Source organism: Manduca sexta, chromosome 21, assembly GCF_014839805.1.
Source record: "Manduca sexta isolate Smith_Timp_Sample1 chromosome 21, JHU_Msex_v1.0, whole genome shotgun sequence".
In the NCBI taxonomy this organism is placed as follows: Eukaryota; Metazoa; Arthropoda; class Insecta; order Lepidoptera; family Sphingidae; genus Manduca; species Manduca sexta.
Window position 1 is genome coordinate 3,483,261 of NC_051135.1, and position 16,601 is coordinate 3,499,861.

The following is a 16,601-nucleotide window of genomic DNA, read 5'->3' on the forward strand; positions in this document are numbered from 1 at the left end:
GAATGTAGACATGTGTATAATATGCTATATTCCCCAGAGAAAATCAACTACTGGCAGGATGCTGATCGAACAAAGTGATATTATATTCTTTCTGAGACATACTTGAGTCATGTCGACCCTACATTGGAGTATGAAGACAAAAAATCTATATCATTACGAGTAAAAGATATATATTATAACTAGCTTCCGCCCGCAGCTTCGCCCGCGTGGATTTCGGGTTTCAAAAATGGAGAAGGTGCTCAATTTGTCGGGATGTTTTTTTAATTTATGGTGGTATGCAGGTGGTCCGATTGTCCGGTCAGGGTCTGATGATGGGATCCTGGTGAAATCGAAGGAACTTTTAACCATTAAGGTTGCACACGAAATGACGGAAGCTTAAAAAATGAAGTAACTTCTCCCGTTTTCCCAACATTTTCCATCACTGCTATGCTCCTATTAATTGTAGCGTGATGAAAAGTATACTATAACCAGCACAGGAGTATGAAAAATAATTGTACCAAGTTAAGTTAAAATCCGTCGAGTAGTTTTTGTTTCTATAAAGGTTATACAGACAGACAGACAAAAATTTTACTAATTGCATTTTTGGCATCAGTATCGATCCCTAATCAGCCCCAGTTATTTTGGAAATATATTTCATGTACAGAATTGACCTCTCTACAGATTTATTATAAGTATAGATATGCAAAAGTAGCTCAAAAATTGTCCATACCGAAAACATGCATTTTAAAGTAAAACAAAAGAAATAATATCGTGAAGCCAACCAAATAACTAATGATATATTAAATTTTGTGACTGTTCAATTTAGTCGGGTCCGCGATATCACTTTTGTTGAGTTTCAGAACGCGACATTACATTATTATATTCTGTGCTCCAACGCACACTGCTTTGATGTTAGGAACACACTTACATTGCTTAGACAACAGTGAACTTTATACAATAGCAATAAAGCTCAAATTGACTCTACGTATTAGTTAGAAAACGTTTGTATGGGAAATAGAAATTTGCTGTTTTGAGGATTTTCCCGGCAATTATTCGAATTTTTCTCACCTTTTAAACCTTCCCTAGACCTCCACGAATAATTCAAGACCAAGATAAGATAAATCCGTTCAGCCGTTCTCGAGTTTTAGCGAGACTAACGAACAGCAATTCATTTTTATATATATAGATAAAAAAAGCGGTTAAAACAAACCAACAAACATTATTTTTTAACTCTTCAAAAAAATGTTACTAGTCGATAATTACCTACCTATTTTTTACAAAAATAAGTAACTAAGTATTGGATTCCAGACGTAAAGTAGGTAAAGTATAGAATATCATGAATAATTTCTAGTAATGAGACAAAAGTATTTTATGTTAAAAATGTACATATACGATAGGTTGATGGAACATTTATTTCCCATCAACTGACGTTGACATTAAATTGACAAACATGACAGACGTCGGAACCGAAATCTCTTAGCTTTATGTTTGTCAACAATATTACATTTTGGTGTGGGAAGCGTGTTATTAGTTTATTAATTTCTTTATATGTACAATCAGGACTTATGGTACATGCAGTTTTAAAGGCGTATCTATAATTTAACACTGCAGTTATTTATAACCTGCACCAGAGTAACCATAATAAGGTAACCGGACGCTCTTATTATTTATTTACGTAAATTAACATCACATAAATTGAAATATCTTCTTACAATAGTTAATATATTATACATAATAAATGTTTGTTGTTTTGTTTGCTTCAGAAGAAATATCTATCACCATAATAACATAAGTTTAATCATTGCGTCTCAATGGATCTTGATGAGAATGAAGAAAAAATAAATGGTAGGTATTTACAAGGCTTGATTTACACAAGAAGAGTTTCTCGCATTGACTAGGGTGATAATGTAAAAAAAAACTTTCCACTTATTTTCAACCAACCTACATAACATAATCTAAGTCAACCCGAGATTAGAATTAATTTGTGAAATTATCCACATAATATGATCATGTATGTTCACAAGTAACTTTCTTCTAGCCTGCCCGTCATTGTAACAATTATATTATTACATAGGTTGATATAAATCCAAAGTAAAATATTAGAACCATAATATTTTAAAAACAAGTTCTTTAATCACAATGTATCTTTTATTATTGTAACTTTGTTAGGAACTTCTTGAATTATTTTGAAATGATATTGTATGTAGTACAATTAACTGAGCTAAGTATGTTGCATTCTAAATACCTACTACAATTTCAAGAAATAATAGGTATTTAACTCTCATTATCAATTATATGGCTAAATTCTGTTTATACTTTTCTAACATTGCAATAGACTACTAATTAAACATTACCAACCAATTCCTACACCCCCAACTAACTACTATCTAATCAAACATGATGATATTAGTTATACTAAATAATACAAAAATAAATTTTTAAAGTGGTTAGTCTAATATATTGCCTATGCTCATCCGAGGGTTATGAAGTTTTTTAACCTCACCGATCAAAAAGAAATAAACTCATTAATTTACCTGGATGTTATCTACTTTGAACAATCAATATATAATAATATACTGCCCACATAGGGGCTATTGATCAATGTTATAGTGGATTCTAGTAACAAAATAGTGTCTTATGTAGCAGTGGTGAAGTGAGAAATTTTGCAAAAGGGAACCCGACATAACATATACTAATATGCGTTATTGAATTCCTCAAATCATTTGATTGATAATTAGATTTTACATAAGATACGAAAGGGTAGCCAGCAGGAATCGGGGTATATACATACCCTTCGCCAGTGTTGTATAGCCAAATAAACATAATATTTTCGGTGATTCTCATGAGCAAAATGTGATTGACAATCTCTTTTTGTGTTAATAATCTTTCAAAGATTTTTTCTTTTATTTTAATATATTTAATTTATGGAAATTGTTACTATACAAAAGAAGTAAACCATTTTTATCACAAAATTACTTGGTGGGTTTTAGTTGGCCCTGTGAATAAAAACACATACAGAGCAACTGTAAAGATACTGAGCAACCGTAAAGATTGTTCTAATAAAGTTACCTATATAAATAATAAATTGACTACTCACTGACAATATTAACAGCTATTTTATAACGCGCGTAGCCACTGACGCAACAAATATATGGTGTACATAATATGTGCCTAGTGCCAGTAGTGTTGTGTTGTATCAGCCACATGCGCGTATTTTTACATGCATATCGTTTTTCAATAGGGTATTTGACTTATTCTTTTATATAAATTATAAAACAGAAGAAATTATTGAAATCTGATGAAAAATACCACAAGTTATAACCGTTATATGTGTGCCAAAAAAAGAAAAGAGACGAAATACTTGCATGTGACGTCAGCGGGCATTAAGATGCGTATGAAAGAAAGAGATCGAGCGATATCCAGACTGCAAGCCCGCTTCTGCACGTAGCAATATTTGAAATTTTATTTACTGCCCCACGTCTTATCGAATTCTAATGCTGTTTTCACTGAAGGATTTATTTTTGTACTAATAAAAAATGCATAAAATTAAACTTAGTCAAATACCCTATTATTGCTTGTTTAGCTGTAATTAGTGTTTAATTAAAACTAGTTTTAACTAAGAACTAATTTTAACTTTTAAAAAATACTTACCTAGGACATGAAACGGATCCACTGCAAGAAACACAAAATGAAGATTTGGCATCAAATCGAAAATATTTCAAAATGGAGTTGCAAATAGCCATTCTCAAATCTATGAATATTTTTTACAGAGAAGGCATTAGCCCTAGTTTCAATGATGTGTACGAGTCTGTTAAAGATATTATTCCTACTGAACTAACATCAGCTCAGTTTGAAAACAATATGATTGTTTTGGGATATATTTATAAAAAGATGCCATTTGGACGTTTACTGATGGAGAAACCTGAAATAACCTTTCAAAGATTCTTTTATCTTCAAACTATTATAGAAACGAGGAAAAAGAACAAACCAAACATTTACTATATTGATCAGAGAATAATAGACAACTCGTTAAGATTTCAAAAACCACCTTCACAAAGTGTTGAAGCTTTACTTCAATCTACGAATGATACTTCAGTATTTTTGTATATAGTATCTACAACAACTCGTCAGGTGAATGGTATTTTTACAAACGTTTTAGATCATGCAAATGTAAATAAATGGATTAATGATGTTGTTTTGGACGCTTTGAAACCCAAGAGTGTCGTCGTAGTTGATAGTAATTTTGGACATACAATATCCCGCAAGGAACTAACAATGTACGACACCAAGGCAGACATTTTGAAATGGTTGAAAGAAAATAGTATTCCGTGCACAAGTAATATGCGTAAAGCGGAATTATTTGAGTTGTACAAGAAAACTCCAAAGAAAGATTTGAATTGTAATTTTTCTTCCATATTAGAGGCACACGGCCATCGTGTCATTTATTTGCCTACTACCTTAGAGGATCTTAATCCTACTAATTTCCTCTGGAATTTTATAAGAAATAAACTTCAATCCCAAGATCCTGATAAACCGAGGTTAACCAATTGCGGTGGAGTGACCAATTTAATATGTGAATTAAGTGAAATGATGATGCCAACCATCACTTCAACATTTCCAGGTTTATATAAAATTAAACAGATGGAAAAGAATTATTTAAACTTGATGCCGAAATTGAAGAGTCTCTAGACAATGTTCTAAGAATGCATATGGACAATAAACAATGTTTACCCATAAAGACCGAAATTTTGGAAATTGACTAAAATAGTCAGTTCTTAATCAAAACTAACGTCCTATAAATATATAGGAAATCTATACAAAAGTATATGGTCTTACAAGAACTTAACATTATAATGTCGAAAATACAGGCATTAAGAAAAAAATGTTTATTATTTTCTACTAAAGACCCGTCCCGGCTACTTCAGCAGCAACTAGAAGAATATCATGACCCCGAACTCCATAACAATGATAATATTATTTTTTTCTGTGATTATATGTAGCCTATGTCCTTCCCAGGGTCTCAATCTATATGTGTACCAAACATCGAAATCCGTTCGGTACTTTATGAATTTATCGCGATCAGACAGACAGACCCGATGTGGGACTTTGTTCATAATATGTAAGGATAATACAGAATACACATATCAAAATCCTTAGCAAACACACCCATGCGAGATTAATCAAATATAGAACTGTTTAATTTTGTGAATTCCACGTTAAGCGTGTTTCAGGTTATCAACGATTTACTCCTTTCGTAAATAACTTTGTGCAAAATAAATAATGTAGTATTACGGACAGTTTGCTGACGTGTGGTTAATTGTTACGAAACGTGTTTAATTTTCATTTGCTCATGCCATTGTCAGCGAAACTGCGACGGCCGAAATGGCAAAGCGCCCCCGGCAGTAACTCAATGTAAAAAGTTTCTAGGCATATTAACAGACTGGCGATGACTCGGGACATATTATCCATAGGTACATATAACATATATATATATATATATATATATATATATATATATATATATATATACCTAGTCTTGCCATAAATATTGTAATAAAGAAAAAAGAAAATTGTTAACTGCAAATAACATTTATTACTTTTACAGTGTGTCAGTTTAATACATAAATATAAAACAATTAAAAATATAAAAAGCTTATTCGAAGTGGTCTCCATTGGCTGCAATACAGTCCTTTAAACGATGAGGTCAGTTATCAATAGAAGCACGCACTCTTTCCATGGGAAAATTCTTCACTGCCAATCGTATAGATTGTTTTAGGGACTCCAAATTATCATGGCGTTTAGAGCAAGCTGTACTCTCTAAAACTGACCACAAATCATAATCCAGCGGATTAAGATCGGGACTAGACGACGGCCAGTCTTCAGCTCTGATGAAGTCCGAAACGTTCGATTCCAACCAAGACTGCGTGGACCGAGCTTTATGACCCGGCGCCGAGTCTTGCTGGAAGGACCATACTTGGTTATTGAACATGGTGATGTTAAGGGGCTTAACTACCTTCTCAAGAATGGTATCTTGATACACTTGTGCCGATGTTTTGATACCTTTTTCACAAAAATATGGCTCAGTCACTCCTTCATAGCTAACACCCCACCAAACCATCACTGAAGTCGGATAATGTCCACGTTGCACTCTGTCGACTAATTGGGAAGCTTCCTTAGAGCTTTGAGCATAAATACGGTCATTTTGTTTGTTAAAATGTTGCTCAATTGTAAAAATTTTCTCATCCGTAAACAAAATTTTTCTGTGACCTCCCTTTGCGTACCGCTTCAGTAGTTGTTTCGATTTTACCACCCTATTCTTCTTTAAATTATCAGTTAAGAAATGGCCAGTGCGTCTCTTATAGGCTGCAAGTCCTAAGTCATCTTTTAAAATACGCGACATGGTTCTAGGTGCTATCTTCATTTCCCGAGATAAAATCTTTTGCTTTCGGACAGGATTTCTTCGAATTCTTTCCCTTACTGCTTTGACCACCTTTTTCGTACGAACACTACGTGGACGGCCAGATCTTTTCTGTCACAAACAGAGGAGGTCTCATTGTACCTATTAATAGCCCGGTACACAAACATTTTACTAATACCAAGTGTATGGAGAGTTTTAAAAATTGCATTTGGCTCCATACCTACTTTGTGTAATGCTATCACAGCGATTCGGTTCTCTTTATCACCCCACACCATTTTAATATCGCAAAATATTTTACAATGTATTGGCGCCAAAATGAGAAAACACAATGAACAATCGTATAAAAATGACAGATTCGAAATTCAAATGTAATATTTTTTTATAATTAAGTGTAACAGTATTTATGGCCAGACTAAGTATATATATATATATATATATATATATATATATATATATATGCAAACTGGATTATTTGCAATGAATAATCCCGCTTGATAGTGTCGATATAAGGGTGTAAAAACGGATGTCACTGCACACCGGTGTGTGTAGCGGCAGATTTGCCGTTGAATTTCGTAATTCATACAATCAGTTGGACTGCCAGAAGGTCCTAAGACTTGTCCTTTTCCCAATGTCCTTTCTTTCGCCTTATAGATCGATTACGTAGTACGTACCCACAATTCCTTAGGATGCGTCAGTATTCATGGGCGGTTATTGCTTACCTACAACAAAGTATTCTGTTCGTAAGTCTATCTTCTGCTATAAAATAAAATTTATAATGTCCCTATAAAAAACATCTTATAGTAAATATGTGATTTTGTGTTAGGTATTATCGTGACAAAAGTTTACTATGTTAAAAGTTTCGCCAAGACATTCATAAAAGGAAACTTTCTAAGTTATGGCAGTCATGCGATGGTATCGTTCGAAGCCAAACCTGGTCACGCGAACCTACGACGGCACCGACCAACTTATAATATATCTATCATTTGTCACTCATACTTGAATTCCATATTTTATATAATTTGTATTCTTAACAAACTGATTCAAATATTTTGGTAGGTATATTGTTAATCAAAGTACTACAGCGAGCCAAAGCAATATCTCTAGTGTTGTATTGAGTGGGATATTTAAAAAGTTTTTTTTAAAGCTTAGATATTAGTTTCAGTAAAATACAAGTGATACTTAAGCAGACCTATCTACGTACTCTAAGTGCAAACACGTTTAATGTGTGAAAAAATGGTACTGGTATAGGTATCTAATGTAAAATAAAAAATCGATCTTTGGCTTACGTTGCAAAATTATAATCTCTTTATCCAATAAGCTTCGAAGCCAATTTCAAATAAAGAGTAAGCGGTTAAAGCTTAAGGTAAAAACACGTCCTCAGCGCCCGCCACAGCGTAAAACCACGTACTTTTCATGTAAATTTTAAGCCATCGGTTTTTGCGAGGATTTTGGCCTAAACCGAATTGTCGAGACAATTTTCAAATAAGTGCAGTCAGTCACGTTCAGATTCTAAGGTCATATTCATATTATTCTTTATAGTTAGGTGCTCCGTATTCCCTACTATTCCAAAATCATTATAAATTGATAAGTGCAAACAAAGGTATAATCTATACTATTATATAAAGCTGAAGAGTTTGTTTGTTTGTTTGTTTGTTTGTTTGTTTGTTTGAACGCGCTAATCTCAGGAACTACCAGTCCAAATTGAGAAATTCTTTTTGCGTTGGATAGCCCTTTGTTCGTGGAGTGCTATAGGCTATATATCATCACGCTATATTCAATAGGAGCGGGGCAGTAATGGCTAATCTCAGGAACTACCGGTCCAAACTGAAAAATTCTTTTTGTGTTGGATAGCCCTTTGTTCGTGGAGTGCTATAGGCTATATATCATCACGCTATGACCAATAGGAGCGGAGCAGTAATGACTAATCTCAGGAACTACCGGTTCGAACTGAAAAATTCTTTTTGTGTTGGATAGCTCTTTATTAATGTAGTGCTATAGGCTATATATCATCACGCTATGACCAATAGGAACGGAGCAGTAATGACTAATCTCAGGAACTACCGGTTCGAACTGAAAAATTCTTTTTGTGTTGGATAGCTCTTTATTAGTGTAGTGCTATAGGCTATATATCATCACGCTATGACCAATAGGAGCGGAGCAGTAATGGCTAATCTCAGGAACTACCGGTTCAAACTGAAAAAATATTTTTGTGTTGGATAGTTCTTTGTTCGTGGAGTACTATGGGGTATATATCATTACGCTATGACCAATAGGAGCGGAGCAGTAATGGCTAATCTCAGGAACTATCAGATCGAACTGAAAAAATATTTTTGTGTTGGATAGCACTTTGTTCCTGGAGTGCTATAGGCTATATATCATCACGCTATGACTAATAGGAGCGGAGCAGTAATGGCTAATCTCAGGAACTACCGTGTTTGAACTGAAAAAATCTTTTTGTGTTGGATAGCCCTTTGTTCCTGGAGTGCTATAGACTATATATCATCACGCTATGACCAATCGGAGCGGAGCAGTAATGAAACATGTTGCAAAAACGGGGAAAAATTATTAGTTTTGAGAGCTTCCGTTGCGTGCGCTGCGTAAACGATTAAAGTTATGCAACAATGATGTATGACGGGATTATTCCTCTTAAAAAGTTCTAAAAAATATATTATAAAACAAAGTCCCCCGCTGCATCTGTCTGCCTGAACGTGTTAAACTCAAAAACTACCTAACGTATTAAGATGAAATTTGGTATGGAGACAGTTTGAGAGGCTCCCGGGAAACTACTACTTTTATAACGGAAAACTTTAGCCTGAAAAACTTTATAACGCGGGCGGAGCCGCGGGCAAAAGCTAGTTCAATATATTCAATAAATATTAGTTGGTAAATGTTTTACACTGGGATGCCACTATTATGATTTATGGCAGAAGAGACGTCTCGTCCATTCTGAGAACCACCTGAGCCATAACATAACCCCACCCACTACAGCCGCATATCTACATAAGGCTTTTCGGGCTGTAGCCCACAGCTAAGTATGAGTAGTTAACACAACACAACCAATGCTGTTGATTTCTTTTGCAATTATTTCTAAATATAGTTGTTGTTTGTGTCTCTGTCATATACAGCTAAAGATTTTGTGTGTTTAAACACGCTAATCTCAAAAACTACTTAACCGATTTTGATTTTTTTTCAATCGTGCTATAAGCTACTTTTTATCCCGAGAAAATATTTATCCTGGAAAACCTTTTTCACGAGTGCGGAGCCGCAGGAAAAAGCTAAGCATTAATATATCGTACCTACTATCCTCTTTTTATCTCCTATACTAAGTACCTACATCGTTATCTAAAGATGGTAATTATTTGATTAATTAGGTGTGCCCTTAAAATAGAATTAGTCCGTCTCTGCCCACAAGACTTGCGCAGATTCATCTTTTGATCTAAGTACATTCTTTTACGTTTTATTATCATATAAGTCCATACCGTATACGGTGTCCTACGCTACTTATATGTTCCTATCGATGCTACGACCTCACGATTACTCAAGAGGACCCATCAAGAGACTGATACAGGTACCAACTTATCTTATGTACCTACTAATAAAAATACGGAAATGGGTATAGCGATTAGTCATCCCTCCCTATAAACCAGCTTAACAACTGCTATGTACTCGTATGCTAACATACACTTTCTTTATTTGTGAGTATCTAGTAGGTGCTCGATCTGAAACCAGCGCTCGCCGGAGATTATGTCATTGTCGTACGCTATACTACTGATTTACTTATATGTAAGAAACACATAGGTAAACATTCACAGTGCGATATAAAGAGGTTGACTACGAAGTTATCCAAATGAATTCCGCAAAACACATGAGCTAGATATGAATTAAACAAAATGTAACTATTAACTAGGTACCATTAAAAATGAATCGTGGTTCAACTTTGCTAATATTTTGCGTTGAAATTCTCAACGCTAACCATTTCATATAAAGAGATTGTTTAACAGAAAAAGTTGGCAAATTTGTCTCGCCCCGAGCACGCATTATCTCTGCTCATATTATGTTATAAATGGGTGTGATTTAACAGAAGGTTGTGAATATTTGCAGCAAAATATACAAATACGTATGTAGGTATATGATCTTAAATAGGTCATTAAACCGTTTCACAAATTATTTACAGTACTTTGTTTGGGCTCAGATTTTGAACTAAGTATTTAACTACACAATGCTATATTTATCTAGAAAGTCGAATAGGACGTTATCTACTAGATATTGGAGTTCTCTAGATTCAGTTATCTTCTGCCCGAGATCTTTTTGAATATTTACTTATCAATTTCGGTACCAACATCTTCACAAATTTTTATATAGGTAAGTACTAATACTGTTATTCCTTATGCGAAAAAATTTGGGTATCACACGGATATGACAATTTAAAAAAGAGAAAAAAAAAACAATTACAACTGGCGGTTTTACCTACCGCTCTAATCTAGGCAATATCTTCCGCACTACCATTCATATAAGTACCCAATATAATAATCGCCTATTCTCTATACGCTTTATCTGACTTAGAAATTTCTTGTCGCTCGGCACGTTAAAGTTATATTGCATTAAAATTAAAAGTTACTTTAAAATTACTACAAAATTTATTATAATCTTATTACAAAATATTGTAGGTACTTACATCAACGTCTATATATTGCTCGCAGTTCGGCCCACGTGTACGTCTGATTGGATGGCTCATGACATGTTTAAAGTTTGGCTAAATACAACTGACCAAAGTTATGGCGGTTGCGGAACCATATCTTAGCCGGACCAAAAAGTGTCGCTACTTGTTAATTTCTTAATTACACATTTATAATATGTATGTTAATACTATAAAGAGGTAAAATTTGTGAGATTGTAGATTTGTAGGGGCTAACCTCTGCAACTACAGAACCGATTTTGAAACTCACTAAAAGAAAGCTACATTAGATATTCCTTAGAGCTATAGGCTTTTTATACCGCATTATTCATGAGGGCGGTGCCGCGGGTAAAAGCTAATTTTATGCAAAAATAATATAAAAACATCTCCCCCAGCCCAATTTCGGCCACGGCGACCAATCTCGACGTAGATCACCCAGGTACGTAGAAGATATAGTGCACAACTGGAAGCGCAATACACAGGTACACTTTGACGTTTCAATATCATAGTCCGGTAAGACGTCAATCCAACATGACCGAAGAGATCAGGCGCAGGACAAACAACTTTACGTGCTTTCCGAAGTATGGGAGTACCACACAGCCAACTTCTTGACTCAGAGCTGCGAACGAGTAATTTTCAAGATGGAAAAATCCAGCCACGATATTTTTGTCCAAACCCGGGATTCGAACTTGGAACCTCAGCGCAATAGTTTTATTCTAAGTTCGTACCGAGGAAGTCATATAAGTATAATATGTATTATAGTTTATATTTTATGTATTTATATCTACCTACAATATTGCCTGCAATTATTCAGTTGTAATTAAGTTTACATATAAGAGTAACTTAAACTACCTACTTCTCGTACAATTATGAAAATGCTTTCACTTCTAGAATACCACATTATATCTGATTGTAATGTCATTTTGTAAAGATAAAAGTATCCTTTTTATCTCGTAAACATATTTAAACACGAGCAATCCGGGAAACAAAGCTATCAATCACACCTAATATTGCCATTTTAAATATGGAAGGTTCAACAACTTTACTATTGCCCAGCTGGGTGTAGCTATTCCTCGTTTATATTTGTCATTTCCGTGCTTCAAACAATTCCAATTAGTTTTATTAAAATTTGTAGGTATTGCGGCTTAAAATGCAATAAAACTGAATTGTTAGTATTACGTTTGAAATTAAAATCAAAGCGAGTCGATTTTCATTTTTACTGAGCGCATGTATTCATAAACCGAATCATGTGTATTTTTAAATATGTTTTAAAGACGATAATTTTCCTGACGGTATTTATCAAGCTCTTATACAATTTTAGAATTAAAGAGTGGCAGGAAAATGACTATACTTTCACATTTTAGATTTTTGTTTCGTCCAATAATGCGCTGGGGGAGACGATTGGAGAGAAAAAGCGTAAGTAAAATGTAGTGCTTAGATAATTCCATTTATTTACAAGCAGGTACGTACGTACATAATCTTTTTATTATGTACTTAAACATATTTTCAGTAAACCTCAGAATAGGGTTTGATTTGACGCAAGGAAGCAATGGCGCTCCATCTCTTCGCATCCGTGATTTCGAAGGTAATTTAAAATTACTTAGTTTATTATCAACACGTAAGAAGAAATGCGATTTCTGATAACCATGTGACACAATAATGAAAGAAATGAAAATACCTAATTTTAAATGGTTCGTTCAAAAAATGTTTATACTGTCATACCTATTATTTAGAATCTTCAGAATTGACCCCAGAGCAGGAGATGCAGAACTTGAGGTAAAACCGAAGCCTCCGGTAATAAGAGCAGATTCCTTCAGTGACAGCGATGAAAAAGCTCCCGATGACGACGCAAGCAAGCAAGCAGATAATGATATCAGAAAATCTGACGACGATGAAGAGTATGACAGTAAGTATTGTATGCTGTAAAATAACTTAGAACTGGGCACCTACTTATGTCCTGTAGGTAGTCTTAAAATCAATTTGATCTAAGCCATTATTTTTCCGCACAGCTAGTGGGTATACTAGTAGTACTAGGTAAAATATAGAATCATGTATAATTTCACTCTTAAAATTGTTTCTTAGCGTTAGGAATGGAAAAATTATGTATTGAAAAATTTTAGACTCTGGTGACGGTAACAGAATAAGAAGTACAAAAGGACTCAACGTTGCTGAATACGAACCAGAAGGTAATATAAATATTGTCTACGGCATATTTAGGATAGATACTAGAAGATAATTATAATAAAATATGCTCTATTTATTTTCTAGAAAATCCTAGCTTACACCCTAAGTACGAAGGCCCAGAAAGCTCAGATTCAGATGGTACTTACGAACTTGGTTTAATTTATATATTTCCATGTTTAATTTAGTTCTTTTCTAATGTTCTAAATTTTTCAGAAAATCGAAGACGCTTAAAAAGGGAAGCTGGCCTTTATGATTTCTTAAAAGAAAAAGTAAGAATAAACAATATTTAAAATTTAATAATTTTAAATGCTCCCAAATCTTTTGCCTTTTATAGTTATTTTCAATAAGTGACAAATTAATTGTATCTAATCTTGTTACAGGTAAAAAAATTGTGAGACACTATAAAAAAAAGTTTAGCAAGTTTCAATAGCTGCCCTCGTCGCTTAAAAAATTAAATGATTGTAAAACAATTACTTATTATTATTATTTTAGAAAATCATATCCACTAATAACAGCTAATATCTATCTATTCAATGAGTATTATGTTTTTATATTTAAATTTATATTAATAAAAGAAAAACAATAAGGATTTGTTAAATATTATAACATTGTATAAAAAAGCGTAGGTATGTACAACGTACTCGTATATACCTAACTTAGATATCTAATATAAAATGTCTATAATATTATGCGTTATGCATAAAATATTAATATATTACAGCATTTTGACCTTCCTCTAACTCTTTCTCTAGTTTCTACCGCGTTTATCTAAAATAATGAATTATTCATAGCTGCGATTCTCACATCGTTCATTTTAACTTTAACTTGGTTTATTTGATTAGGCCCAAGCTTCTTATACTGTGATTTTTTCCAATATTGATTTTAGAAACTGTTTTCGGATGAACCTCACATAAATAATGCATGTGTTGGCGTAACTTTAGAAAGTCAAGACCTTTTATTACTAATGCGACATCTATACTTTCAGCTCATTTCTGACTTAGGTAAGAGAGATAACGTGAAACTCCAGTACTTACCTGACTTAATGGCTAGAATTGCCCATAAACATTATTTTGTAGTATTTATTATAATTTATAGAATGTGCTATTAATTATCGCATTTATCTATTATGGATGATTATGGGTGGGAATTACCACTACGTCCGATAACCTACATGTTCGATCGTCTCATGATAGCGTCTACAAAAATATATATTCACTTAGAAATTAACTACAAATCGGTCCTGCGTGCCTAATTGCCACCTTTAGCTAGGTATTATATTCATCTCCTAACGACAGAATGTTGCATGCAATCTGGCGTCTGTGAGTCGGCGAGGGTGGTCGAGTTCACCGCAAGATATTGCAGGAGGCTGCAAAATTACACTATTAAGCCGAATATATTGCTCTCCACAACGGTTGGGTGGCGATTCTGAAACTTTATAATCGATTTATTTTGTAATAAGTACCCCAAATACCTACATTGTCAAGATAAATTTCCTTTATGTGTGTCCTTAATGGACTGCTCCACATTACGCACCCAATTGCCCAAATAAGACAATATTATTCAACCAAGGCCATCTGAGTAATTTCCATTCCTTAAAATCTCTGTGGAAATGGAAGATTATTTATGTAGGAGACTGCGATTTATGCCACCTCGTTTCAACATTACACTTACGGTACAAACTTGGGAGAATAGGTACATGACTACTTACTACTACAATAATATATACTTAGGTTCGTGAGCCTAAAAGTTACGATTTGCCTAGTGATGACTTGAAGATATGTACTACTTTTGACTAACTTGAATACGTTAAATATATATCTAGTCAAACAAACCGGCACAATCCTTTAAACTGCGAAAGATAATTTTTTGATCAAGGATAGCGTATGATCACTATTAGCATAAAATTATTGTACCTATTGGAATGTTGCAGTCAATTGGAGATATCTCGAGATTCTTGCTTTGCTTTCTTACAATCAAGATGGCGGTGATTATTAAGCCTTTCAAGCGTCCATCAAACTATAGTCAGCATCAGTTGAGAATTGTGCTCCGTGGACTGTAATCTTGTATGTCGCATCTATCTTGCGATAGGAACTTTGCACCACAGTCTATATAGGATATTCCCGTGAATTTTAATATTATGTACGCCTAAAGTGTAATTGTTTATGTTGAATGGGTACATTTATATTTGTTTAGGGTAACATTTGTTAATATGTAATTTAATTTGTTTTTGTGGCAACACGACTCCACTTCCTTCTTCCTGTCACGGGCTGCCGGCGAGCAGCCACAATAATGTAGTTCTTTAAGTTTATGTTTAAGATATCAAATTAAATAACAGTGATCCGTCATAGTGGTTTTATTAACATGGTAGCAGAGCGTGGTTGCCTGCAAATACAAAGAAGAAAAGAAGATATTTTCGCAAATAAAGTGGAAACGTGCTATATATGCAATAAGCAAAATGGCGTTTACTAAATGCAATGACGCAGTTATTCCAATATTCGACGGATCGGATTATAGTAGCTGGAAAATACGTATACTTAAGTTTTTGGAGTTTAAGAAATGTAAAGAAGCTGCCATACGAATCAAAAATGATTCGGATGATGTTGCAAAGTGGGAAGAGATGGATATCCAGGCAACGAACTACATTTATAGTGCAATAAGCAACAAGCAACTCGAATATATATGCGACTTAGATTCCGCATGCAAAATATTGGCAAAATTTGATGAAATGTACCTGCAGAAATCATCGGCACTACAGATTATATGTCGCAACAATGTAGAAGCAATAAAATTATCGAACTATTCGCAAGTAAGTGTATTTTTGACGACTTTGAGAAATCAATAAATCAGTTAAAACAAGCCGGCGCGACGGTAAGTGAACAAGAAAAATTAAATTATATGTTAAAGGCCTTACCTCGTAATTACAGTCATATTGGAGATCTAATAGACGTCTTACCAGAAAAAGACAGAACTGTAGATTATTTGAAAAGTAAAATTATGTTAAAATCATTGGATAAAGAACCTGAAAAATGTAATGAACCATCACGCGACAACTCAAATGTTTTTAAAGCTCACACTAGTAGTTCTGCATCACCTAATAAAAACTTTAAATGTTTTACCTGTGAAAAACCTGGCCACATGCAAAGAGATTGTCGACACAGAAATGTTAACAGTGGTAGAGAAAATGGATTTATTAGATTTAATAATAATCGTGGACATCAACGTGGATCATATTATAATTCAGAAATATTAGAGGAAGAACTTATAATAATAAATCCAGTAATGAGAGTGGTGGTAATAATTTCCTTGCAACTATTGAGAATAATAATGTTTCAACTTCAAGTAAAA

General features: G+C 33.9%; 1 protein-coding gene across 4 annotated transcripts; it reads left to right on the forward strand.

The window, feature by feature from the left end:
• The first annotated feature begins 1,409 nt into the window (after nucleotides 1-1,409).
• On the forward strand, nucleotides 1,410-13,729 carry LOC115444270. Of its 4 annotated transcripts, XR_005112734.1 has the most exons (10): nucleotides 1,410-1,625; nucleotides 1,743-1,824; nucleotides 11,468-12,364; nucleotides 12,437-12,488; nucleotides 12,583-12,657; nucleotides 12,806-12,978; nucleotides 13,193-13,258; nucleotides 13,341-13,394; nucleotides 13,470-13,525; nucleotides 13,637-13,729. XR_005112734.1 is itself a non-coding variant. In XM_030169975.2 (3 exons), the coding sequence occupies exons 2-3, from the start codon at nucleotides 1,791-1,793 to the stop codon at nucleotides 4,666-4,668; spliced, it is 1,068 nt and encodes a 355-aa protein (XP_030025835.2). In that variant the 5' UTR covers nucleotides 1,411-1,625; nucleotides 1,743-1,790; the 3' UTR covers nucleotides 4,669-4,862. The 4 variants fall into 4 exon arrangements, 2 of the variants coding, with proteins under 2 accessions (XP_030025835.2, XP_037296926.1); XR_005112735.1 differs by lacking the exon at nucleotides 13,341-13,394; XM_030169975.2 differs by lacking the exons at nucleotides 11,468-12,364; nucleotides 12,437-12,488; nucleotides 12,583-12,657; ... (3 more) ...; nucleotides 13,470-13,525; nucleotides 13,637-13,729 and adding an exon at nucleotides 3,635-4,862 and having other exon boundaries at nucleotides 1,411-1,625.
• Nucleotides 13,730-16,601: the final 2,872 nt, after the last annotated feature.